Source organism: Abramis brama, assembly GCF_963993115.1.
Source record: "Abramis brama genome assembly, chromosome: 20".
Taxonomy (NCBI): Eukaryota; Metazoa; Chordata; class Actinopteri; order Cypriniformes; family Leuciscidae; genus Abramis; species Abramis brama.
In genome coordinates this window covers 24,228,854-24,253,556 of record NC_139982.1, presented here as the reverse complement: position 1 = coordinate 24,253,556, position 24,703 = coordinate 24,228,854, and the positions used below count along the sequence as shown (strand labels likewise).

The 24,703-nt window shown below is 38.2% G+C and overlaps 1 protein-coding gene across 2 annotated transcripts; it reads right to left on the bottom strand.

Moving 5' to 3' along the window:
* Window positions 1–841: 841 nt before the first annotated feature.
* On the bottom strand, window positions 842–24,703 carry ckap5 (cytoskeleton associated protein 5). Of its 2 annotated transcripts, XM_084094736.1 has the most exons (45): window positions 24,598–24,703; window positions 23,241–23,327; window positions 21,890–22,083; window positions 20,863–21,069; window positions 20,601–20,772; window positions 20,284–20,416; window positions 18,954–19,054; window positions 18,756–18,869; window positions 18,565–18,669; window positions 18,329–18,418; window positions 18,083–18,247; window positions 17,858–17,986; window positions 17,181–17,330; window positions 17,000–17,098; window positions 16,777–16,887; window positions 16,578–16,670; window positions 16,298–16,483; window positions 15,823–15,917; window positions 15,655–15,712; window positions 15,300–15,425; window positions 14,594–14,733; window positions 14,276–14,450; window positions 14,006–14,119; window positions 13,726–13,854; window positions 12,759–12,953; window positions 11,968–12,100; window positions 11,689–11,786; window positions 10,787–10,912; window positions 10,530–10,679; window positions 10,249–10,452; window positions 9,275–9,410; window positions 8,983–9,176; window positions 7,964–8,130; window positions 7,687–7,710; window positions 6,683–6,856; window positions 6,458–6,578; window positions 6,117–6,296; window positions 5,731–5,918; window positions 5,531–5,606; window positions 3,588–3,776; window positions 3,366–3,503; window positions 3,199–3,282; window positions 2,830–2,989; window positions 2,599–2,741; window positions 842–1,587 (listed from the first exon to the last, which is right to left on the bottom strand). In XM_084094736.1, the coding sequence occupies exons 2-45, from the start codon at window positions 23,295–23,297 to the stop codon at window positions 1,372–1,374; spliced, it is 6,039 nt and encodes a 2,012-aa protein (XP_083950862.1). In that variant the 5' UTR covers window positions 23,298–23,327; window positions 24,598–24,703; the 3' UTR covers window positions 842–1,371. The 2 variants fall into 2 exon arrangements, with proteins under 2 accessions (XP_083950862.1, XP_083950863.1); XM_084094737.1 differs by lacking the exon at window positions 7,687–7,710.

Below are 24,703 nucleotides of genomic sequence, written 5' to 3'. Positions count from 1 at the left end.
TCTTTGATTAGCATATTCTGTCATGATAATCTATAAAATCACTTGTGTGGGAACTGTTGCAAGATGCCTACAGAGTGACATGCTATTGCATTTGTTACGTAAACGGTATTGCATGTGAAAAGACGGATGCGACAGCTTGAGCAGACTCACAAATCTGTGCTCTACTACAACTCTTCCTCTTCTCAACATGGACTGCATGTTCCCAGGGGTGGGGTTTGTCAATTTTAGGGTTAGTGATGCCACAAGATATAATGATATAATCAAACAGCAACATTACAAACTAACTAAAGTTAGAAAATAAATAATTTTAATATGCTGCTCAAGAATTCTCAATGTTGAAAACAGTTGTGCTGCTTAATATTTTTGAGGAAACCATGATAAACTTTCTATTCAAAGAATCCTTAGAAAAAAGTAAAAGAACCACACTTATTTGAAAAAGTTATGTAACAATGTGAATGTCTTTACTGTCACTATTGATCATTTTAATGCACCCTTGCTGAATGAAATTTTTTTTTTTTTTCAATCTTTTAGGGCTGTGCAATAAAATACTATTCAGTATAGACTGCTTTACATAAATCTATATTGTAAAAGTATTGTGGATTGCATAGCCCTACATAGTCCTTTGAAGAAAAAAATCAGAAGAAAATCATTGTATCGTTTGTTAAATTATATAAAAAAAATCTTTATTGCCATTTTCACTATAGATTATACACTTAAACTTAATAGCAACACTTCAACACTAATCCCAGTTGGATAAAAAAAAACAATGCATCAATAACCAACATTCTACTGAGTGCAAAATGTTGGGAATATTATTCAAAGAAAAACTGAATTAACAGCCTTTAGTAATGCAAACTTTATTTACATAAAAAGAAAGATCCAGTACTTCATGCCATGCTCCTTAAAAGAAAGGAATCAATCCTTCAAAAGTTGAGAGCTTCAGAGATGCTTAGAGAGAGAGAGAGAACAGCAAAAATGGCAAACAGTGTTGAACGGATAGGAGTTGAGACCAAGTGAAAGCGACATTAATTTAGATTTCTCTAAAATGTCTTAAAAAACCAAAACAAGCTTCAGTTACACATTACAGCATTCTGCACAAGAAAGCTGTACACTGAAAACCCTAAATGACACGTAAAAGCCTGGTAAGGTTAGCCGACAATATGTACAAAAACAACTGTGCACAATACTAACATACAGAAAATGTTTACTTAATATTATACAATGTAGACAGACCGAGTTATTTATTTTTCATCCTATTTGGCATAACCGTAATCTATGCACACGTTTACCCTGAAAGACGTTGGGATGGAGTTTAGGGGGAGTCGGCTGACTATCTAGTGCGTTAGCGTAAAATGAAGACGAGGCGCTGGTCTACTGCCGGTTGCTCTTTATCCTCTCCAGCCTCTTTTTGAGGTCGTCCAGGTTGGAGGCGGGGGAGGACGAGCGGGTGGGGCTGTGGGAGTGGGACTGCTCCTGCTGGAAGTGCTCACGGGACTCCTTCAGCTGGGACAGTTTGCTGTGAAGCATGTCTGTGGAGGAGGCCACCGACGGTCTCAGGGAGCTGAGAGGAGGTCGCTCTTCCTCCGGCTGCAGGAGAACACCGGTTTATTTACGACATATAAAAAGGGTTTGCAAATAAAGGTATTCGTAAACTGTATATTGAAATATTACTATTACTACTACTACTAATTAAAAATAAATCAAAATTAAAAAGTAGTTAATTCATCAAACATTATCAATAAGAAAAACACTTCTGATTTACTGTAATTGGTTAACAACAGACTGTTTATCAAGAACAATTACCGAAAATTTAATTTTTATACTCACTGATATTTAATATATTAACAATACTTTTTGGTCTTATAATTAATACAAATATGAATAAGTTCTAAAATGTGTAAGGTATTGTTAATAAATTGATTGAAAAAAAAAAAGATTGATTTTCTGTAATTTTAACATTAGACTAATGGTTAATCAATATTTTTTATTTTATTAATTAATAATAAATTAAGTTAATCTAAATTTAATGCATTAACAATGCCTTACCAAATTTTAGGACTTAGTAATTAATAATAATAACCGTGCAACAACTGACTAATATTTCTCACCAATAATTAAAGCAAATATCAATAAGAAGAAAAATATTTTTAATTTAATGTATTATGGTACTTAATTCAATACTAAATTTAATTTAAATTCTTAACTAAATTTTAGAATTTAAAATAATGTCAAATAGTTAATCAATAAAAAAAATATTTGATTTACATAAATTGTTAGCTATTAAAACGACTGCTATTATATAAATCCTATAATTGTTAAAGAATTAATGCATAAATTATCAATATTTTAGTCTTATTGTCAAGTAATAAAAGAAAAATACTGTTTTACTGATAAATTAGTCTTTAAAGAATGCTTTCAAAATATAATTAAAGCTGGGTGCCTCAAGTAAAAAAATTTAACTTCGTATTGGATTCACATAAATCAGCTCATTTGCATATAATATCAGTTTCATTACCTAAAGATTGTAGCAATATGATGATGAAATGAGTCAATAACTGTAGTCAACAGTGTCTCGACTTAAGTTAATAAGAGACAAACCGTTGAGTTCTCAAGGCCGCGGCGCTGCCGTAAGATCTTTAGTCTCTCGTAGTAAGCGGCGGCGTTCAGATCTTCTCCGTTACTGCTGATGGACACAGCGCTGGAGCTCGGCAGATACGAGTCTGTGCTGTGCTGAGGGATGACTGAGAGACAACACACACATCAGTGAGAGGCGGAGCCTATGACAACAACAAAACTTCAAGAGGTTTCGTAAAGGTTGGTGTGATTCACCTGTGGAAGTCTGGATTCGGCCCTTTCCTTCACGCTCGGACTCAATCATGCGAAGTCCTCGCTCCACATAGCTCTGGAAGAACTGGGACGTGTTCCTCAAGAAGGGCTCAAGGTCTGCGTCCGAGTACTTCTGCTTATATTCGTACAGCTCCGTCAGACCCTGACAAACAACATGCTCGTTTGAATAACAAATCAAGTAGACAATGACAAATGATTCTGGTTATTTCCTAGGGCTGGGCATTGACATTTCACGATTTCGATTCACAAGCTCACGATTCGATATGATAAAGATTAATTTGGATACACAGTACATGCCAATGCTCAGCCCTATTATTTCCCTCAACGTTTTTTCCCAAGCTGCAGTGTTACCTCTTTAGTGTTCTCCTTGGAGCCAATCTTTTTAAAGATCTCAGACAGGATGTCACTCACTTTGGCCTTGATCACTTTGTCATCCTATTCAAATTGAAATACAATTGAAGAAACCAGATGAACCACTGAAATTTTCATAAGATGAACGTTTCAGTTGAGACTCATACCGATCTGAGGGCGCCCTTCTCTGTGTTCTTGTCAGACTTGAGTCCCGACAGGTTTACAGAATGCTTGACCACCCGCCTCAGGTGCGCCTCCAGTTCGGACTCGTTGCGGTTCTCAATCATGGACATGTGATCTAATATCTGAGAGAGACATTGACGGATCACTTTCAGCAAAAGCAAAGTTTCATTGAGAACTTCCAGGCTCTGTTAGGGTCTCAAGCGTACCTTGGATCCAGTGAGCCTGCAGAGCGTGTGCAGCAGTGTCTTCAGTGTCCGGTGGGGAACGTCACTCTTGAGCTGTTTGAGCTTCTCTTTGGGGAAAACCTTCATGAAGTTGTGCACGTCCAGCAGGATGCGGTCCAGATTAATACTGTTGATGGTCTGAGGCAGGAAACGGATCATTCTCCATAGACACTGCAGAGAAAGGTCATGTTTGAAGAACATATGAAAGCAAAACAATTTCAAGAACTTTTTTGTTGTATATACCAAAACATTTTTGTATTATGCATGTAGTATATTTTAGCATTAAAGGAGTTGTTCACTTTCAAAAAAACTTTTGCTGATAATTTACTCACCCCCATGTCATCCAAGATGTCCATGTCTTTCTTTCTTCAGTCGCAAAGAAATTAAGGTTTTTGATGAAAACATTCCAGGATTTCCCCCCATGTAATGGATTCTATTGGGACCCAAACGGTAGAAGGTCCAAATGACAGTTTAAGTGCAGCTTCAAAGGGCTTTAAACGATACCAGACGATGAATAAGGGTCTTATCTAGCGAAACGATCGGTCATTTCCAAAATAAATAAAAAAGTTTAAGTTTTATAAGCACAAACGCTCGCCTTGCTCTGTTCTGTGATGCGCGTTCGTGACGTCACGTAATACGCAATTACGTTGAAAAGGTCACGCTTGACGTGTTTACAAATGTGCAGAAGGAGGACCATATACACATTTTCAAATGTATTTGTGTCAGTTTATCGTTTAAAATGCCCATTTCGTGTGCGTATCCTGGGTGTTTTAATATTAAAAAGCCAAAAAGAACATTTTCTTCAGGACAGAAATTTTTCAAGCGTGACCTTTTCAACGTAATTGCGTATTACGTGACGTCACGAACGCGCATCACAGAACAGAGCAAGGCGAACATTTGTGCTTATAAAACTTAAACTTTTTTATTTATTTTGGAAATGACCGATCGTTTCGCTAGATAAGACCCTTATTCATCATCTGGTATCGTTTAAAGCCCTTTGAAGCTGCACTTAAACTGTCATTTGGACCTTCTACCGTTTGGGTCCCAATAGAATCCATTACATGGGGGGAAATCCTGGAATGTTTTCATCAAAAACCTTAATTTCTTTGCGACTGAAGAAAGAAAGACATGGACATCTTGGATGACATGGGGGTGAGTAAATTATCAGCAAAAGTTTTTTTGAAAGTGAACTTCTCCTTTAAGTATACAACAGATTCACAAACTTTCAAGGACCTGTGGGAACCCTAATTTATTTAAAATGACTTTTTATAATAACGTTCGTTTACAATAACACTGACTTGGAGACTCAGAAATAATTAGTGCTGCCTATTTTGTGGATGAATATAGATGTGAATTGGTGTTTTTTAACATCTAAAAACAAAAGCCTATCAGCTAATAAAAAGGCAGAAGAAATGTGTGTTGAAGTAACTATTTTTAACTGTTCAGGCTGATGCCAATTTTGTTTTTACATGAGGTCATGGAAGCCAACTGGGAGCATTCATAAAGGTTCAACTATGAGTTTAAAAATTATGGTAATGGTTTTTACTAGTCAGAAAAGTGCAATTAAGATAAAATGACGAGGATTCATCATGCATCCATGTTTAAATGTTATTTTCTCTACCTCTGAAATGACCTGTCTGGGTGTGTGAGTGGAATCAAGCATATTGAACCAATTTATTTTAATGATTCAAATAAAAAAAACAAAAGATAAAATTAAGGTCCCACCTAAATATTTCCCACTTAATTGACATGACTTATGGGTGTGTAATAAAATTCTACAAAAAGTAATGGCTAATTAAATCATTTTAGCCATCATGATTTGCCTGAAGCGTGGAAAGTGAAGTATTTAGGGGGAGCAAGTCTAGAGTTCTGCTTACAAAGATGACTCAATATACACAGACGCACAAACAAAGTGATAGTTGTACCTTCATGACAAGTTCGGAGAACATGGGGGAGCCTGCGGTGCTGATAAGGCTGTCCTGCAGCAGCACCAGCAAAGCACTGGAAAGAAAACCATGACCTTTAACCTACAACCATCAATTACAGTCTGTTGTGTACACTATGCTGTAAAAACACTGAAGGTTCCTGGAGGTGGCCTGTGTCCCAGCAGAGCCGCACTGCTAACCTTAGAATGTTGGTCTGGTCGGATTTCTCCAGCACCCGAACCACAAGCAGATTGACGGAGCGAATGAGCTGTTGTCCGTCCTCGATGTCCTCCACTCTGGAGTCCAACATCAGCGTGATCAGACCATGCATCAGGTCCTTCAGGACGCCCATGGAGGCTTCCCGTGCTAGACTCTCCATCGAGAACAGCTGGAAACAGACACACAGTGACTCAGCACACCGATGAACAGTGACTTTTGTTCGCTTTGCAGACACTCAATGCATTTTAATGCGTAAATGATTTTCTGCAAACAAAAGCTGATTGTTTCTGGCAATACAATACGAGGTGTTCAGAAATTCCTCCATGCAGAATTTCTCTTCCCAAACTAAAAGTAAAGCAGAACTCACAGAGAGCATGTTTCCGATGATGCAGCTGTAGAGTTTGAAGATGTCCTTCTTGTCCAGCCGATCGTCGGCCATGTGCGTGTTATAAATGAGCCTCAGCTGCATGAAGGTGGCGATGAGGAACTGGTCGATGTGTCCAGACATGGCTTCCGCTTTGTCCGCCTGTCTCAAGACCTCATCAATCTGCAGGATGTCACAGGGAAAATGTCTTGCGCATATTCATTTGGCCAAAATCCCTTCATTCTAGAAACATTGTCCCTGGCTATAACATGGTGTAACTAAAAGCATATCAATTCTATGAACATGAATGTGGGATATCTAAAACACTGAAGCAGGACACCCACCTGTGCCAAGGCCTGGATACTAGTGTTAATGTCCCCACTGGCCACCTGTGAGATGACGAAGTTGATGGTGGAGGCAGTACTATTGTGAATGTCGTCGAAATGAGGAGAGACCGGACGAATCCTGAAAACACCAAAAATAGGATTTAAACCATTTAACAAGAGTGATTCACCACAGCATTTCAGAAGGCATTTAACTAGAGGTCTTGTTTTGAGTCGAACTCTTACTTGCGCTCAGGAATCATGACTGGCTCCAGAACTTCATCCAGTTTGTGCTGCACCAGGTCAGGGATATCACTGGCACATGTGTGGTTGTTCTCGAACACGTCCAGATCCAGCTGAAACTCTTTAGGGATGGATGGAGACGACTGCTCCAAGTGAGCGTTCTGTGCCCGAGCTTGACTGTTGAAAATGGAGGAAAACGTCACTTCTGCTGCATTTTTTAAATTATCCCCCCAAATTCCGATTCAATACCAGCAAAAAAGAAAGTATTAAAGCGTATATCCACTTACAATGATTTTTTGTTTGTTTGATCCCTTTGTAAAGTTCAAACTGCGTTTCAATTAAACGATTTAAAACTGGTTCAGTGATTCATTTGTGCCCTCGCTCAAGTTTGTATTAAACATTTCATAAGTACATGCATGTTTACATTGCAGAAATTCTGTTGATGTGAACTTTCTATTCAAAGAATCATGAAAAAAGCAGCACAACTGTTTTCAACATTGATAACATGAAATGTTGCTTGAGCAGCAAATCGGGATCTTAGAATATTAATGGTTGCTGAAAATTCAGCTGTGCATCACAGGAATAAATCACATTTTAAAATAGAAAACAATTAGTAAAAATTGTAACTTTACAATTTAAAATGTTTTATATTAAATAAAAAGCAGCCTTGCGAGCATGAGATTTTCCTTTATTTAAACCAAATTAAATATATTTCACTAGTATATTGGTGCATAAATATAGTATTTCACAATTATATAGTGCATAAATGTAATATTTTTTCATTATTCATTTTATGAATCACTGTGAAAACGTGCTTTGCTTTAAAACTATTTGTACTGCATTTTACTCCTTACATTATACGGTTAATTTGATATTTGTGATTTTAAAATTGTTTAATTTAATAATATCCCTTATATTTCAGTCCAGTTTTTTTTTTGGTGTTCTCTAGACCTCCAGGATGTCAGATGCCTTGTGAGCAGTGGCTACAGCATTACGGCAGTACTTACATCCTGTAAGTGCGATACATTATTCTGTCCATGGAGGGCAGCGAAGAAAAGAAAGGAATAGTAAGAGAAGAGGAGAAACGCTCAGGATTAAGAAACTACATGCAATGACACAAGAGGAAAGAATGAGACTGAGACAGAATTAGATCATAGGAAGTATTACACATGGGTCAAGATTTCCCAATTTAGCAAACTTGCCCCTATAATACCCTTGCATTTCAAATGATCATTTTAAGAGTGCATGACTTGATGAAAAGTACGAAGACCTGATGGTACATACTTGAGCTTGTTGGGCACTTCCTCTTGAGCAGGCTTGCGGAGGAAGGTTGCATTGGGATTGGTGGGTTGCTCTCTCTGGGGTCGCTCCTGTTTGGTTGAGGGCGCGGGCGTCTTCTTGGCCGAACGTTTGATTCTCTCCTCAAGCATGCTCATCTCTTTCTCGGAGAGCTTGACAATGAGAAAACAATTCAAGTTGAGTTTAGCACAAAATCACATCCAACATGAACCTTTCACTTTTATTACAGGTGGCGAAAGTGAAATATTAAAATAAAAAGCCTTTTTTTTTTTTTTTTTTTTTTTTTTAAATCGGCCAATATGTTTATCCATTTCCGTGATGCGCCAGAAACGGGACCTTTATTTTGACAGCACAGAGAAAGCTAGTACCTGATGGTCAGAGCTCTTATTCTCTTTAACAATTTCTTTTTGTGAAAAATTGATAAATATAGATAGCAGCTTCATGATTCTGTAATCCTATAAATGTATAAATGGTAACACTTTACAATAAGGTTCCATTTGTTAACATTAATTTATTAGTTAAACTTACAATGAAAATAAATTCTAAAGCATTTATTAATCTTAATTTCAACATTAATACATTAAAATAAGTTGTATCTTAATATGTTTTATTGGACCTGAGCTGACAAACTAACAATGAACAATTTTTATTTTAAGAATTTAAAATTTTAACATTAACAAAGACTAACAAATGTATTGCTCACTATTAATGATAATTTTTTTTAAAATATAAATCGTTTTTTAAAATATAAATCGTTTTTTAAAATATAAATCATTTTCAAATAATGTATTTGTAATTTAGTTAATTTTTATTTTATTTAATATAAATATACATTTATTTCAGCAAATGTTATGCATGCGTTTCTTTAAATTAAACGGTGCAATCACACATATATTGGCCACCCATAAAAAAAATATATATATATATATACAAAAATGGAAATATCAGTCGACCACTATTCATTACTGTCTGATCATCATGTCTGAGGGTAACTGGCGTCTTACATTGCCGATGAGTTTGAAGACCTGCTCTCCACAGGTGTTGTAGACAGCCACGACCGTATTGAGAGCAGCATTGCGGACCGTGGTGTCACGGTCTCCGATGTGAGTGGCGATTTCTTTAAGAGCCTTGGCCGGAGTCGGCTGGCACACATTCATACCAAAGTTCTCAATCAGGCATCCGAGCTCCTCAAGACATTCTGAAGAACAAATAAAAGTAAAAAAGTCATGAAGACACTCTACTATAAAATGGCTGTTTTATGTTTATGTATGAGAAATCAAATCCATGGGCATTTACCAGATCTCTGCTTGGAGTTCTTTGATTTGGTTCCATCCATAAGGAAGGGGAAGACTTTACTGGCTGCGTAGACTTTACACAGCATCGTCAGAATAGCGCGGACATCTTTGCGCACCACATCTTTTGATTCTCCAACCTGCGTAGAGGACAAGAAATCAGTATCGCCGCAGCACAGGGCCTCGCACTAAAGTGACAGCTGACTTGATGTAAAGCCAATAGAGTTCAATAGAGCCAATAAAGTGAATGTTTTTGCCCTTCAAAATACTATAATAGTTCAAAGACATAGCTAAAAGTGAGATGTGTTTGTGCAGTAACTTCAAATATTGAAGTGAGCGCGTGTGTGTGACAGTGATTCATGCGCATACATGTCAGTCAGCACGGCATCGCAAGTCAAGTTCGTAGAGACTAGAGCTTTATTCTGTCCATTTTAAATTCTGATTTTGGGCGCCTCTCAAATGGATCAAACCATAGAATTACCTAAAATAAATGCTTTGGAAATCAGCACTCATTCAAGGATGTGCATTTATTGCATGGACGGAGAAAGCACAGACACCTGCAGGATTTTATTTGACGGTACTTTTTATTTAACACTGAAGTTAAATATGCATATTCGTATATCCGTTCCGTGAGAGCAACGGTACCACAGAACGAGTGTTGCCTCCACATCTATAGACGTTTTTAAATCTGAAAACTCCAAAAAGCAACGAAATTGTAAGACATCCATGAGTGCATGTTCACAGAGGAAAACAACTGAAAAACAGCACTGGTTGTTCTCTCGATACTCGACAATGCATTTTAACATGGGGAATATATGGAATTGACTCCCTTTTGGAGCCTGTCTCTAGCGGCCAGCTGATGAATTGCAGTTTAAGTCACTTTCTTATTGGCTTCACGAGAGAGACTGGAAGGTTGTCGGTTTCAACTAATTAGATGTCTTCGTTGTCCAAAGATAATGATAATGGATAAAGACCCACCTTGAGGATCAGGTAGGGGATGAAGGATGAGGCCTCGTAGTCGCTGAGCTGGTAGTTCTTCCTGCTCAGCATGGTGAAGAGCAGCTTGAGGAACTCCAGGACTTTCATCAGCACACTGGTGTTGGTGTCAAAGAACCGCAAGGTAAACCACTTCAACACTAGGTCCAGACAGCTAATCACAGCGTCACACTCTGGCTCCATGTGCTGAAAAATATAAAAGTTATAAGTCTAGCACAATTTGATATGATTGCAGACTCGTCAATTGCTACAAGGTGACTAACCTCGATCATGACTCCAATAGCTTTTACATGGCGCTGAAAGTCAAAGTGGAAGAGTTCATCTTGGAGCCACTTGGGCAGACATGTCGACATTTGAGTCTTCAGCTGCTCCACATACTCGTCACGAGGAGTCATGAAGTTCCACTTCAGAATCTAGAGAAGAGTTGGGATTTGGTAACCAAACACACAGATGAGCCTAACGGCACTACTCAATATTGTGGACAAATATTGTTCACAAGGACAGTTCAAAAGCTGCTCACCTTTAACCCCTTCTCTTCCTTGATCCTCTGCTCTTTAGCATTGGGAACGAGGATGAAGATGGGACCAGATCTGTCCTCCTCATCCTTAGCCCCAGCTTTAACTGGAGGTTTCTTACCCACAACACCCTAAAGTACCAGGAAAACAGTTGTTACACTGAACCACCGAAGTCTCAAGTTCTGGTACTTCATGTGGACAAGTTTTATAGTAGGGATGCTCATAATGCCGTTAACCGACAGTAAGAATTGACAAATTAATATTATTGGTTAAACGGTTTAAAAATTGATTTTTAAAGTAATTTTGAAAACTTTTCTGCATGGTTAAATACACTACACAATTTTAGTTTGAGAGGTGGGAAAAAAACAAGTTGCGAACAAGTCACAATCTGCTGCTCAAGAGTAAACTAAAAAAAATTACTAGCCAATGGCGATTCTACGGCCAAGGTGTGCATAGAGGGGGTTGGGAAGGTTGTGAATCAGTTTACATTACATGCAGTGCTTCCCCACCAAAACGTGCCACCTCACACCAGCTCCACTGGTGCTCTATAGGAGATACTAATACCTTCTCACTGCTAGGTGTCCTGTTTTGTTTAGAATTATCTTTCTCTCCTTTCACCTTGAGCTCCATGCTCTCTCTCTATTGCACAAAATGACACTTTAGAGAGCAACACATTTAAAATACAGAACCCAATTCATCTTAACACTTTAGAAAACTTTCAAGAGGCTTTTTTTGAATCGTGTAAAAAAAAAAAAAAAAACACACGATCATTGTCTTCCCATGAACAGTCCCTTCTGTATTATGGACCTGGTGTTCCAGATCACCGATTGGACAAGGTTTTAAATTGTTCATGAGCAGCAACTCCCTACAAAAGCAGACAAAACAGAAACACTGAAATGTGCCACACCTTTTTAGCTGCAGGGCCGGCTGGTTTAGATTTCTTAGTGTCTGGTTTGGGTTCTGGTTCACTGAAGTCTTCACTGGGACTTTGGTTCCTGGCTGGAGCTGTAAAATAAAGACATTCAAGCTGAGTCCTGCATCTTTAATAGGTCTCAAATCTGAGTTTCTAATTGTGGATCTAATAAGTGGATCTTGAGGGCCAGTTGCCCACCCCCGTTTAAAATAGCTCAAACCAGCCAGGCAGAGGTGGTCAAATTAGCTGTGGTCAAAGGGAAAACGAGTGAACCTGAAGCTTGTTTGGCAGCAGGAGCACTGGAGGCGGGTTTGGAAGCTGCAGCTTTGCCAGGAGCTGCAGGCTTGGCTGGCATCAAGGCCCTGGCCTTCTCCAGCATGCCCACCACCTGGTCCTTTGAAGCCGGCTGTAGAAAGACGAGAAGGCAAGAGTGACGTTACACAACTGCTTTTTCTCTGGTCAAAGGTTGATCCTGGCCTTATTAACCATATAAATTATCATTCATTAGTTTAGGGTCACTAAGATCTTTTATTTAACACTTCTATTCAACAAGGACAAATTAAATTGATCAAAAGTGACAGTAAAATAATGTTACAAAAGATTACCTAAAAAAAAAAAAAAAAAAAAAAAAAAAAAATTCAGGATTCTCCGAATAGAAAGTTCAAAAGATCAGCTTTTATTTGATCATGGTTTCCATAAAAATATTATGCAGCAGAATCGTTTTTGAAAGCATCGTGGTTGAGGGGAAGGGCAAGTCTTTGAGAAGCGAGCAGAGAAAAACTTTATTTTTTTTTAAAAGGGAAAGGTACTCATCTCAGAAAACATACAAATAAAGATACTTTTAGATGTTTAATTGCTATTTGGAGCATTGGGATCACCAAACGAGGGCTTAATGAACTCAATTTTGTGAAAACCTCAAATTTGACCATTTTTAATTTGTCCCATTCAGACAAATTTTGCCAGAACTGGTCACATTATTAGAATGATTTCTGAAGGATCATGTGACACTGAAGATTGGAGTAATGGCTGCGCCCAGCTCTAAGGTTAGGGCATCTCTCACTTGCCTTCAGTTTGCCGGTAGCCTTGACCATCTTCTCGTAGCCCAGGTGCATCATGAAGGTGGGAAGGGCATCCTGAGCTTTCTTGCGCACGTCGCCGCTGCGGTCCTCCAGACAGGCGTACAGGTTAGGCAGACACAGCATGAGGTCTGAGGGCACCGTACGTAGGGTGGGCAGCTTCTCAGCCAGCCAGCCCAACAACTATAGAATTTAAGCAGGATTTTAGCTTGCAATCATTGATCAAATAAAACATAAAAATAACCTTTCAAAATAGAGTTGCGTGTGGCTTTTTATTTTATTTGCTGGTCCTCATTGACTTCCATAGTATTTTTTTTTCCTACTATGGAAGTCAATGGCTACAGTCAACTGTTTGATTACCAACATTCTTTAAAATATCTTCTTTTGTGTTCAACAGAAGAAAAACTCATACAGGTTTGGAACAACTTGAGGGTGAGTAAATGACAATTTTCCTTTTTGGGTGAACTATGCTATTAACATGACCAAAGCTTTAATGAAAAACAATCTACAACATGCCTTCTGTCATCTGATTGATAGTTTATACTTCTTTTAGCAAGTAGGTCTTTTGATATAATTATAGTATAAAAACCATCCTCCTTCAGGCCGTAGTACACGCATGTAAGAATAACTTTTATATTGTACATTTACTTTGTACATCCCTCATCCCTCTGTATTGCATTACATTATCTTTTGCTCCCTTACAGTAAAAGCTACAGAACTTTGATAAAACTAAGCATGAATAAGATTCATTATTCATCATTATAAAAAGACATTATTGGGAGATATAGTGACAAAGATTTTTAAATGCATTTCATGCAAGTAACCTCTGATATTATCTCTCTGATTTACATTACAAGCTATCAGAATTTCATATTTTTTTCATATAATTGTAAAAAAATGTGACTGAAAATATTTCATATGTCAGGCTTTACAGGGTTAAACGTGAGTGATGTACCTCCTGTCTTAGGAAGGGGTTTTCCTTCTTGAGCTCCTCTGATAGGTCCTCTCCTTCAAGCCACTCCTTCATTCCAGTCTGCTCCACCCAAGCGTTCAGCGTCGTCATGGCAGCAGCACGGACGTTAGCCTGAAAGAGTCAAATTTCAAGCAAATTAGAAACCTCAAACTAGAGCATTAAATAGTTATCTGAACAGCCAGACAAGTAGCACAAGCTTGTGTGATTCCACACCACAAGTGCAACAAACAGACCCCCAATCAGTGCATACAGCGTTTCATACCTTGCTGTCACCAAGAACTGTAATGACTGGAATTCCCAGGTTCCTGACGTGCTGCTTGAGTGATGGACCCATGGCAGTGGCTATTTGTTGCAGAATATTGAGAGTCTGCTGGACCTACGGACACATTTTATGACATTACAGCCATGCCTTTAATACAATGCTACAACTGAAATGACAATAGGCAACAAAAAAATAAATACATGTGATAAATGCTAAACAAGACTCAAATATTTCATTTCTGATATTAGTTTAAAACGAAATTTACGTTACCAGTAGTTTGTTGGAGTCATTGAGACGGCCCTTCAGTGCCATCGGTAGCTCGCCGATGCTTGGCTGGATGAATTTGGCCTCAGAAATGATGGCCACCACCTCATCAAGGCCCTCCTTTCTGACCTTCCAGTTCTTGTCACTGATCTTTGACACCATGTCATATGTGATTTTATCACTGCGAATGAAAAAAAAAAAAAAAAAAAAAAAAAATCAATCTCTTCACCGGATCCTTTTTATTCCTACTAGCATCCAAAAGATGCCTGATGGATCCATTAATTGAAAAGAAAAGGTTTTTGAAGCACTGCCACACTCACTGACCTGATATCAGTTCTGGGCAGCAGGTCCATGATGTCTCCGGGTCCACCGTCCACCTCCTCTTCTTCAGCCGCGTCTCCCTCCTCCTCAGCTCCTGCTTTTTTGGCACCACGGAATGGGGCGGGAGGAGACTGACCCTGCATCTATGAAAGATAGCATAAGGTGAAAAGTCAGATTTAACAAGAAAAACTAAAAGAAATATAGGGATTTTAAACATTAGTCCCATTTCATTTATTATATGTGGTCTTAAAATGAACGACAGCAGCAGAAAAAGCTAAATATAAAAAACTATAATAGATTTCACTTTTCTTTTGTTTAATTTTTTTTCCTTGTTTCTTTACTCTTTGATTTGCAATGTTCAATGAATCAATGCTTTTGGACAATTAGTTGCAAATACATCAATTGTTTCACAATCTTATTTTCACACTATCTGCTTTGATAAACTCAGTGTTACTGTATTGTGCAAACACAGGCATTACAAACAATGAAGCAGTAAAAATACACACACCCCCCTATAAAGGTACTTGGCATAAGCTAGATAAGCCAGGGAGAGACTGGCATTGCCAAAATAAAACAATGAATAAACAGGTGTGGTTCACTCGATTGTGTCCATAAAGCAGGTTTAAATGTGAGCTAAAACCCACTGATGGTCAAGTCAACTCTTTGAAAGGGTCACTTCAATTACTGTATTTCAAAAGGCCATATTTACCTTCTCAAACTCAGCATTTATTTGTTGAAGGAGGGCTGGTTTTTCATCTTCAAAAAACATGCGCAGGGGAGCACCCATGTACAGGTACATGACTCCCAAAAGAGCAATTGCTGATGTCCTAACAGCCTGAATTTAACATGAACACAGCTCATTACACACAATTACATCTGACAAATGGATTTGAAGATCATTATGAACAAAGGACAATTTAATATTGTAATATTCAAGGAAACTTGTTTATTAATCACTATTAGCAAGTGTTGCACATAGAAGTAACATTAAACATGTCATTCCACTTGAAAGGCCCAACAAAGTAAGATTCTGTATACTGAAACCATGACTCAAAATTACTCACAGGATTTGTGGCACCCAGAGCAGTTTTGACATTGTTGATGAACGCCTTGACATTTATTCTGGATTGTGGGGAATAAGATTCAGATTTAGGAAGGAGGAAAAGATTAACTGCATGAAGAAAAATAAATAAAAATAATAATAATTAAAAGCCCAAGTATATAGCACTTACCCTGCAAATCCAAACTCCTTCATGGCATTGGCCAACCAGTTCAACGTCTCTGCCTGGTTTTTAGGATTCTTCTGAGCGAAAGCCAGAGAGACAACCTGAAAATTGAGAAACAGAGCAATTATAAATAAAAATATTAGTATAAAATGTCACAATATTAATAATCAATTTAATAACGGTTAGACAAGTTTAAATAATTTGCATTTATTATTATTATTATTATAATAAAATACATATGACATCTATAATTAATATAAATAATAAAAAATCTTTAATCAAATAATCAATTGTTAGACAAGTTTAACTACTGCACTAAACTATAATATAAAATACTATAAGAATACTATTTATAACTTAACATGTAATATTATTATAAAATAAAATCCAGAAAGTAGTAAAATTGAATCATTTGCTCATTTCTGCTAGTTTAAAAAAGTATAAATAAATTAAGACGACATTCTATATCACAAACACCAACCTGTTCAGCAATCCACGGCAGAGAACAGGCCTCCCCAATCGCAGTGAGAGCCTCTTTAGCGTTAGTTCCACACTTCACGTCACCAACCTTATCAACCAGGCCATCCAGAACCACCAGAGCGGATGTCTTGGAGAACAATCCTTTTTGTGCAATTAGACCCACAACGTGGAGCTTCATTTGCATCACCTACAGAAGTAAAACATTGAAACACTGAAAACTAGCACCTGATCGAATGCCAAACCCTGAGAACTAAAGCGCCTTACATGCTAAAGAGGGCTACCTGAAAGTTGGTCTCTTTCCATCCAGGTTTCTTAGCCAGCATCCTGACTAAAGCCTGGCATGGCATTTCAGATTTGTCCATCTGCTCCACAGCCTGAGCAGAATGCAGTCAAGCTAAGTTTAAACATGTTCCTCAAGTTGAAATCATTACAAAAGAGCTTAAAATTGCACAAAAAGTGGACACAAAATCCACAAGTCACCCTCTGAAACTCTTCCATGCTGGCAAGTCTCTCCTTCCAGTTGCCGCTGTCCAGCAGCTGCATACAGGAGGCTGGGAGCACAGCAGCCGCCTTCTCCTCACACACTTCCGGCTGACAACACACAAATTCAATTACTTGACAATTTTGTCAAACAATTATTTTTTGGTCAAGCCATCAGTTCAATGAAAACATTTAACGTGTCGATGCAAGATTGGAGACATACAGATAACTCAGTCTCGACAAATTCCTTAGCATCTGGACCTTTCTTGGACTTCGCACTTGGGGCAGAGGCAGGTTTGCCCTTCTTGGGAGGTCCTGCAGCCTGTTCATGAAACAAAAATCTGTTTTAAATCTTTTCTCTCATTTAAAATAAGACAACAAAATGATAAAATAAAAAGTGATACCTTTGCTGGAGGAGCTTTCTTAGGAGGCCCGGATGGTTTGGCAGGTGCTTCAACAGAAGGAGCTTTTGCAGCAGGTTTCTCTTTCTTGTCTCCTCCACCACCACCTCCTTTCTTGCCAACAATCTCCACTTTATCAGCACATTCTTTTATCTATTTATGCAGAAAACATGAAAGGAAGAGCCATGAACTTCTGCACTAGCTCCACCCACAGTTTGTTCACCAACTGTCAAAACCAGGGGAAGAAAGCTATTCGATTGGCTTGTTTTATGCAATTTCAGGAAGTTTACAGGGTAACAGGTTGATACAAAAACATGGCCAATAAATAATATAATTTTTATTATAAAAAAAAAAAAAAAGTTAGATTAATTTAGTCAGCCAATATTGGATATGTGCATGTCAATTTCCCCAGTTTTAACATTTTGTATATACCCAATCTCCACAAATCTTTAAAAAGTCTTTAGCAAATTTCAAAACGAATATCCATTTTTTCATACTCTAAATTAAGTGTAGTATTTAAGATGATTGATTTGTGTTCCATTTTAAATTTCAGACCAAACTAGTATAGAAATCTATAGAAAGTAAAGAAAACAATTATCAGTTGTTGACATCCACCAGAATTTAATATTGGTCTATCACTGAGAATTCAACCTAAATGCAAAGCTAAAACATGTTCTAACCTTGTCCAACTTGAGTTTGTCCACATCAGTTAAGAATGGGTTGACTGCTTTCTCCCCTACCACCTTCATGGCTGTCCCTAAAGCCTCAAAAGCAGCATCTCTGACCTCCGGAGCAGAATCATTCACTTGCTGCACCAAAAAAGAAACAACTTACTAAACAAGACCAAGAATGCAGTTACCGGCATTCAGAAAGAGTTAACGCACTGACAGGAGAGGAATCTGTACCTTGAGGAACGCTGCACAGAAGGGCTTCAGAACGCTTTTTGGCAAAGTGCTTGGGGTGCAGCGACAGAAGCTTCTGGCGAGGAACAGTGAAGCCTGTTGCTTGATGGAGGGGTTCTTGTTGTCCATCACTGACAGAACATCCTCACTGATGTTCTGCAAGGTTGTCTGCAATACAGTTATACCAAGTTAATAATCAAATTTCAAATTATCGTCTGCCATTTGCCACCACACGTTTTGAACACTCACAGTAAGGAAGACTGCATCAATGGCCTCCTGCAAGGCCTGGACCACCTGAGGTTTCTTCTCCTTGAACTTCTCCAAGATAGTTGGCACCACCTTGAAAAGATTCAGAGGAAAAAAAAAAAAAAAAAAAAATCATCCAATGAAACTGCAGTCCGTATATGCTAAACGCCTCGACAAAAGAGACGGCAAAACGAATCGTGACAGGGTTTGTGACAATTTAAGTCATGAAGAGCACTTACAAGACCTGCATATGTTCCAAACTTCTTCCTCAGTCCTGCTGCCAGTGCAGCCAAGCACTTGGCTGCCATGGCCACTAGCATCACATTGGCATCTTTCCCAATGACCTAAATAAAAAAAATAAAAAAGGAAGTGGTTATGACCTTGCTCACAGAGATGATCCCATTACCCAGAATTCCACTAGAACTTCTACCTTTTTTAATGCTCTGACTAGGTCCCCATAGTCTCCATTCTCAAGTTTTGGGTTCTTAGTCAAAGTCTCCACTGCCTCTAACGCTTCCTTCCTCTCCTGCCATTTTTTTGCTTCCTGTGACAAGGAAGTGAAATGACAAATTAAATTGACGTGAAACTCAATGATGATTAATACATTTACATTGTTGTTCTGACTTACGATTTTTTCGTAGAAGTCTTTAGGAAGTTTTGAAAGGATCTCGACGGCTTCCAAGAGTTCATAAGGATCCACCTGAGCAACTTCAGTCTCCTCATTGTCCCCTGTGGCCAGAAATTAAAATTAATATTAATGAAGGCATATTTATAAGTCAAAACTAAAATGAATTCAAATAAATTGTAACAAATATTAAAATGAAATGAATAAATATTTATTTTATTTATTCATTTATTTAATATGGACATAGCAATAACATAGGACGAACCAGGTGCATTGTTTAAAGTGTTATAGCACATGTGCTAATTTTCAACACCTGTCCAATACATTATTATATACATATTTGTATTATGTATCATTATAATACAATATATATTATAACTAGAGTACATTTTTAGTACTTTGTCCTCTCTATTCTACACTGACAGCTACCCTGTTGTTAAACAAAGTCTCTTGGCTTTGTACTAGCAACCAATTCATTCACTATGGCAACTGATGTAGATATACCAGTCAGATACGGACTTAAAGGTCTGAACAAACAGATCTGATTTCATTACATCCAAAATGGTGGTGCAGACAGTAAATTATAAAGACTGGATTTGAAAGACAAATCTGAAGAATTATAAAAACAATATCAATATTGAGCATGTTAACATGCACTGATAACTATCAAAAATCAGTTTATTGAAATAACCCAATTTACCCGTTTACATGCAAATCAATATCCCAGCAATGCAAGTAAACCACATTTACAAGCCTGTATAAAAAAAAACATTGCCTGTCGGTGACTTCAAACCGTAAATTATAAATAATTATTATTGTAAAAGCATTAAAACCCCCAGAGTATTTCAAAATGTCAACGAGACTCATTCTCTCGCATTTGAAGTTTCTACAACTGTACCACTTGTCCTTAGGTTGCACAAGATGAGAAAACACTTATATTTCTTGGGTCAAGAAAAAGGCGGACTTTGCAAAATATTTCTCCTCCCCTAGCGCGAAACACTCGCTGTGGCTGGATGCGCTTAAATCTGCTGTACAAGGACTCTTTCCTGTCACATCACACTTCAATAAGCCGACAGAACGCAGGTTAAGGCGTTTACATGCCGGTTGAAATCAGGGTAATTGGCAAAAAACTAGCTGTGTCAATCGGTGATAAAGGTAAATGGTTTAACGCATTTACATGACCACACACACGTCAACAGCTTAAGCATTATCGGTTTAAGAATGAGTGCGTTTCCATGCACATTGTCTTGATGATAGGGCTTAAATTGAATGCTGAATTTTCACTACTGCCTTGTCTCTGGATAAACCATAGACTACAGTGCTATATTCTCACCGTCCGCCTCATCTCCTCCTGCAGCTTGCTGCTGCTCAAACTTGGCCTTCAGGTCCTGTTGAGAGCGCAAGAACCTGGTCTGCTTAGGAGCTGTAGTTGGGAGTTTCACCCATTCTTCCTCCAAATCTTTCAACTAAAAGAAAAGGGTCAAATGAGTAATATTACAACTTGCATTAACAAGCCGGAATAATAAAAATAAAATAACTATGCCAATTTCAAGAGAACTACGAACGCTCAAGTACAACAGCTGCTACAGATGCATATTTTTAAAGTGAAAATTTTGCATTTGAAAACTTAATGGAGAATAGCAGCATCACCTGTACGGAATTAATATTCTGTAGAGGAGCTCGCAGAGCATCGCGGATCCACCTATAGATCTCCACCGCCAGCAATTTGGCCTCGTCTCGAACTGCCTTTTCTCGAGACTCAAACTGTTTTGGCAACACTTTCACTACAGGTTTGAGCGTTATGATCTTTGATCCAAATTCACTGAAAAAGGACAAATAGACACGTTTTTTGTGCTGAATAAGTGCCGGCAAGTACAGTGATGGTTAACAGGTTTAAAAATTGCCTACTCACCAAAGTGCCTTCCTTAGCGTCTCAAGGCAAGTAACAACAATCTTGGGGTTCTTGTTATCCAGTCCTTTGATCAGCTCATCCTGGACCACTTCTGCTTTCTCAATCTCTATGTACATGAGGCAGATATCACTCCCCAGTTCCTTGGCTCGCGCTTTGGGCTGGTTGAAGACTTTGCAGACTACTCCAGAAACTACTTCCCCTGTTGTCCTGCAAGTTAAGACTCATTTCCATTAGATCCCATTAAGACATAATGGATACTAAGCCCAACAAATCAACATTCAGCAGCAAATTCATCAAATTGTGCCAAGTATGTTGCTTATTAGCGCACCAACTTGAAGACCATTCTGATGGCACAAATATCTAAAGAAAAACAAGACAATATTCTTGTTTTTAGGTGTTATCTGATGATTAGTTATCCGATTATCCCTAAAGCAAACAGAGCACCAAAACACAAACATCATAGAAGGGAAGTTACTTGTTTTCACATCACTCCTTTATCAAAACTGAATTAAACAATCAATACTCTATGAAAGAGCAACTCAATAGGCCTAATGAAAAGCGATGGAGGGAGCAGCATAAATTTAGGCCTTTTCTTAGATGCTCGTTTAAAAATAAAGGAATTTCTGTCATCCTCATGAAGATCGGAATGTCTCAACTGAGGAAAATATATATTTCCATGGTTTTCTAAATGGGTTAAAGACTATAGCTACTGCTGCGTTCCTACTTTGCCTGATGACTCTCCCTCGATCCAAAAATAGACTTTCACCAGGCATCACATTTCTGCTTTGTTCCAAAACTCAGTTGTGAACAAAGTTCTTACAAAATGATATCCCACATAAAACATTTCAGAGGAAAATAAGAGCTGCCCAGGGATCGAGAGAAAAGCAAACATTCTTTAGTCATCCAAGAAAACAAAATCAGCGGTCCATGAAACTCATTTAAAAATTAGCGACTAGCGCCATGTTCAAAGATTTCGGTTGCGACTTGTTTTTTGTCCAAAAAGCACCATAAAAGTGAAGCTACTTACTTTCCAGCCACGTGTGCATTCTCGATATAAGCAAGTGCTGCCTCCAGTCCTTTGAGTTGGGCTACGGCATTGGAATCTGTTACGAATCTCTTGATAAGTCCAAGGTATTTGCCCCATTCCGGGCTCTTCTCGTCTTCTATCCTCTGGAAGAGCTTCAACGCTTCCTCGTATCCATTTAATCTTGCTTTCCAAATCTAAGGGAAACCAGAAGATGAATAATGACGACAAAAATGAATAAATAAATGAGCTTGTGACTTGAGGTAACCAACTGGCCCACTTTCCTTAGAGGCCGACGTACGTTTAACAGCCATTATTTATAATTGACATGAACTCTTCAACAACACAACATGCTTTACCATTTATGTCGCAATGTGCAGTACATGCATAAAACTCAGGTTGATAAAACAAAGCACCAACTACTAAACTGAAATTTTATCAAAACTCAAGCAAAAGATGTGACCAATCAATGTATCAATTTACTAATCTGTCAAAAACAAGGGCACAGTCTCACAGACAGAGCTTAGATTAAGCCAGGATTAGGCCTTAGTTCAAGTAGGGCATTTAAGGGGTTAAGCTTTTATAAATGTGCCTTAGGAAAAAAAATTTGTGGTGGTGTGCATCTTAAGACAAAGCAGTGGCACTGACATATTTTAGGATATGTCAGTGCAAGTTGCTTTCAGTTAAAACATTTTAGTCTAGGACTAGGCTAAGCCTGGTCTGTGAAAACAGGGGTAGATGTTTCAAACGAAAGTGCTGCACACTACTCTCACCCCTGATCATCCCGCCCCTTAACTACAAAAAAAAAAAAAAAGGAACGAACATCAAAAGGCATGTTGAAAGATTCCTTGCAACTGGCTGAAAGTGTGTAATCGTCCAATCAGTTTAAACTGCAGGAAGACGTCATATGTAAACAATGTCACCTAAGATAACGTGCACGATTCACCTCAGGAAAGTTATCTAATGTCCATAGTTATTTTTTAATCATTTTTAATAATGGGTTTATAATGTCCAAAATTTAAATACATCTTAGCAGTGGTTTGGAGTATAAACATTATATCACTTTTTTTACACTTTTCACTTATTGAAGTAAGAAAAAGAAAAACATATAGTTAGGTTAAACCATTTAGCTAAGTAGTTGCAAAACTAAATGTAAATGAGATTCATTGCATCAAGGTATAAGATTTCCATAAAGAATGTTCCCATTTATTTCACTGCTTTGCATGCATTCATCTCTAAACAATTAGGCCGAGCAAAGTGCTGACAGTTTGGTTCTTCGGACACAAGCTGGTCTTCCAACACTGTCAGGGGATTTTTGATGGGCCAAAATTTAAAAGTAGCCTGGATCGCTCACCTTGTGTTCACATTTCTGGTCGATGGGTAACTTCATCCATTCACTGTCATCCCCCATGGCTGTTTTCTGTCGGTCTGATCTATTCAACTAAACAAAAGAAGGGGAAACTTTGGTTGCTCACACTCCATCCATACAAAGCAGAACAAAAAGCAAATCAAACCAACTTTTACACACAAAAAACATGTGCTAAATAAGGATACAGTTTAAGAACAGATTTTCAGATAACTTCAGGTTCAATATTAAATGGACATGTTTGAGCTCATCTGACGCATGCAACAAACATCTCAACCATAAGCATTAACAACAAATATAATTAACATGGCATGGGGAACTAGACTAGCTTGTCACAGTAAATAAAGTTCAGTGCACTTTGCGATATCCACATGCATTTCAACAAAAATCTCCAGCCAGACAGAAGAAATGCCTTGATTCACTTCACAGCAAATGCACACATCGCCCAGATCTGCAGCCAAAGCAGAGCAACATCCACTAATGCATCTCTCAGAAGAGCCTAGTTTCATATTACATATATCGATCTAAGCCTAAATTGTAAATACTTAAATACAAAGCCCAGGCTTAAAGTGAGGAAAACACAATTTAAAAGCTTATAGGCTATGCCAAAGAAACGTGTGCTTGAAGAAAGCGCCGCCAATTCAGCCCGCCCAAAACAAACATAAAAGCAAACAATGAGTGTTTAGAGCAATGGCAACCGTCTAAATTATTTATTAGTCAAGAAAATGACAAATAAAGAAGTGTGAGGCATTTAAAAACGTTAGAGTGGTTTGCAGCGCATCACATGTGAAAACACTATCGGGGTGCAGCAGAGCCGTTAGTGACCCGCAACCACTGTCGCTCGGCCCGTATCATTTTGCAGATTAAGACGTTCAAATATGGTCTTAATTCAAACAGGACACTGCAATTGTAATCCTCACGTCTTAATAAAACAATTCCCGTGTATGGTTTGTTTAGTTTCAGGGTGTAAATATGGCTAAATTTAAATATACCGGTTAGCTGTTAGCACATACGCGGCCCTGACTGACTGTCTGTTAGTCCTGCAACAGCTTAAACCATCACGAGATTCAAACAAATATCGCCATTTTCATAGCTTTCCACAACGACTAAAATGTCAACATTTATCCTCATCATCTCATCTAACCTGACATGTGACCGTAAAATGAAAACCCCGACTCACACTATTGTTTGTCACAGATATAAAAGCGGCTTGATATAATTCAGTCCGTCACTAAAACCGAGGCCCTCGAATAAAACGCAGCAACGTATAATGAAGCCGAAGACGCTTCAAACGGCTTTAGTGTAATAATCTCCGATCACAATTTCATATATCTGTTTTATTTACCTGCTTTTAGAGAGGGAAGACAGGGCGATCTTCATCAGCTGGGACCGATATTTGGTCATTACTCTCCGGGCTTTGAAACGCCTCCGAGGGCGGGGAGAGACAGAGG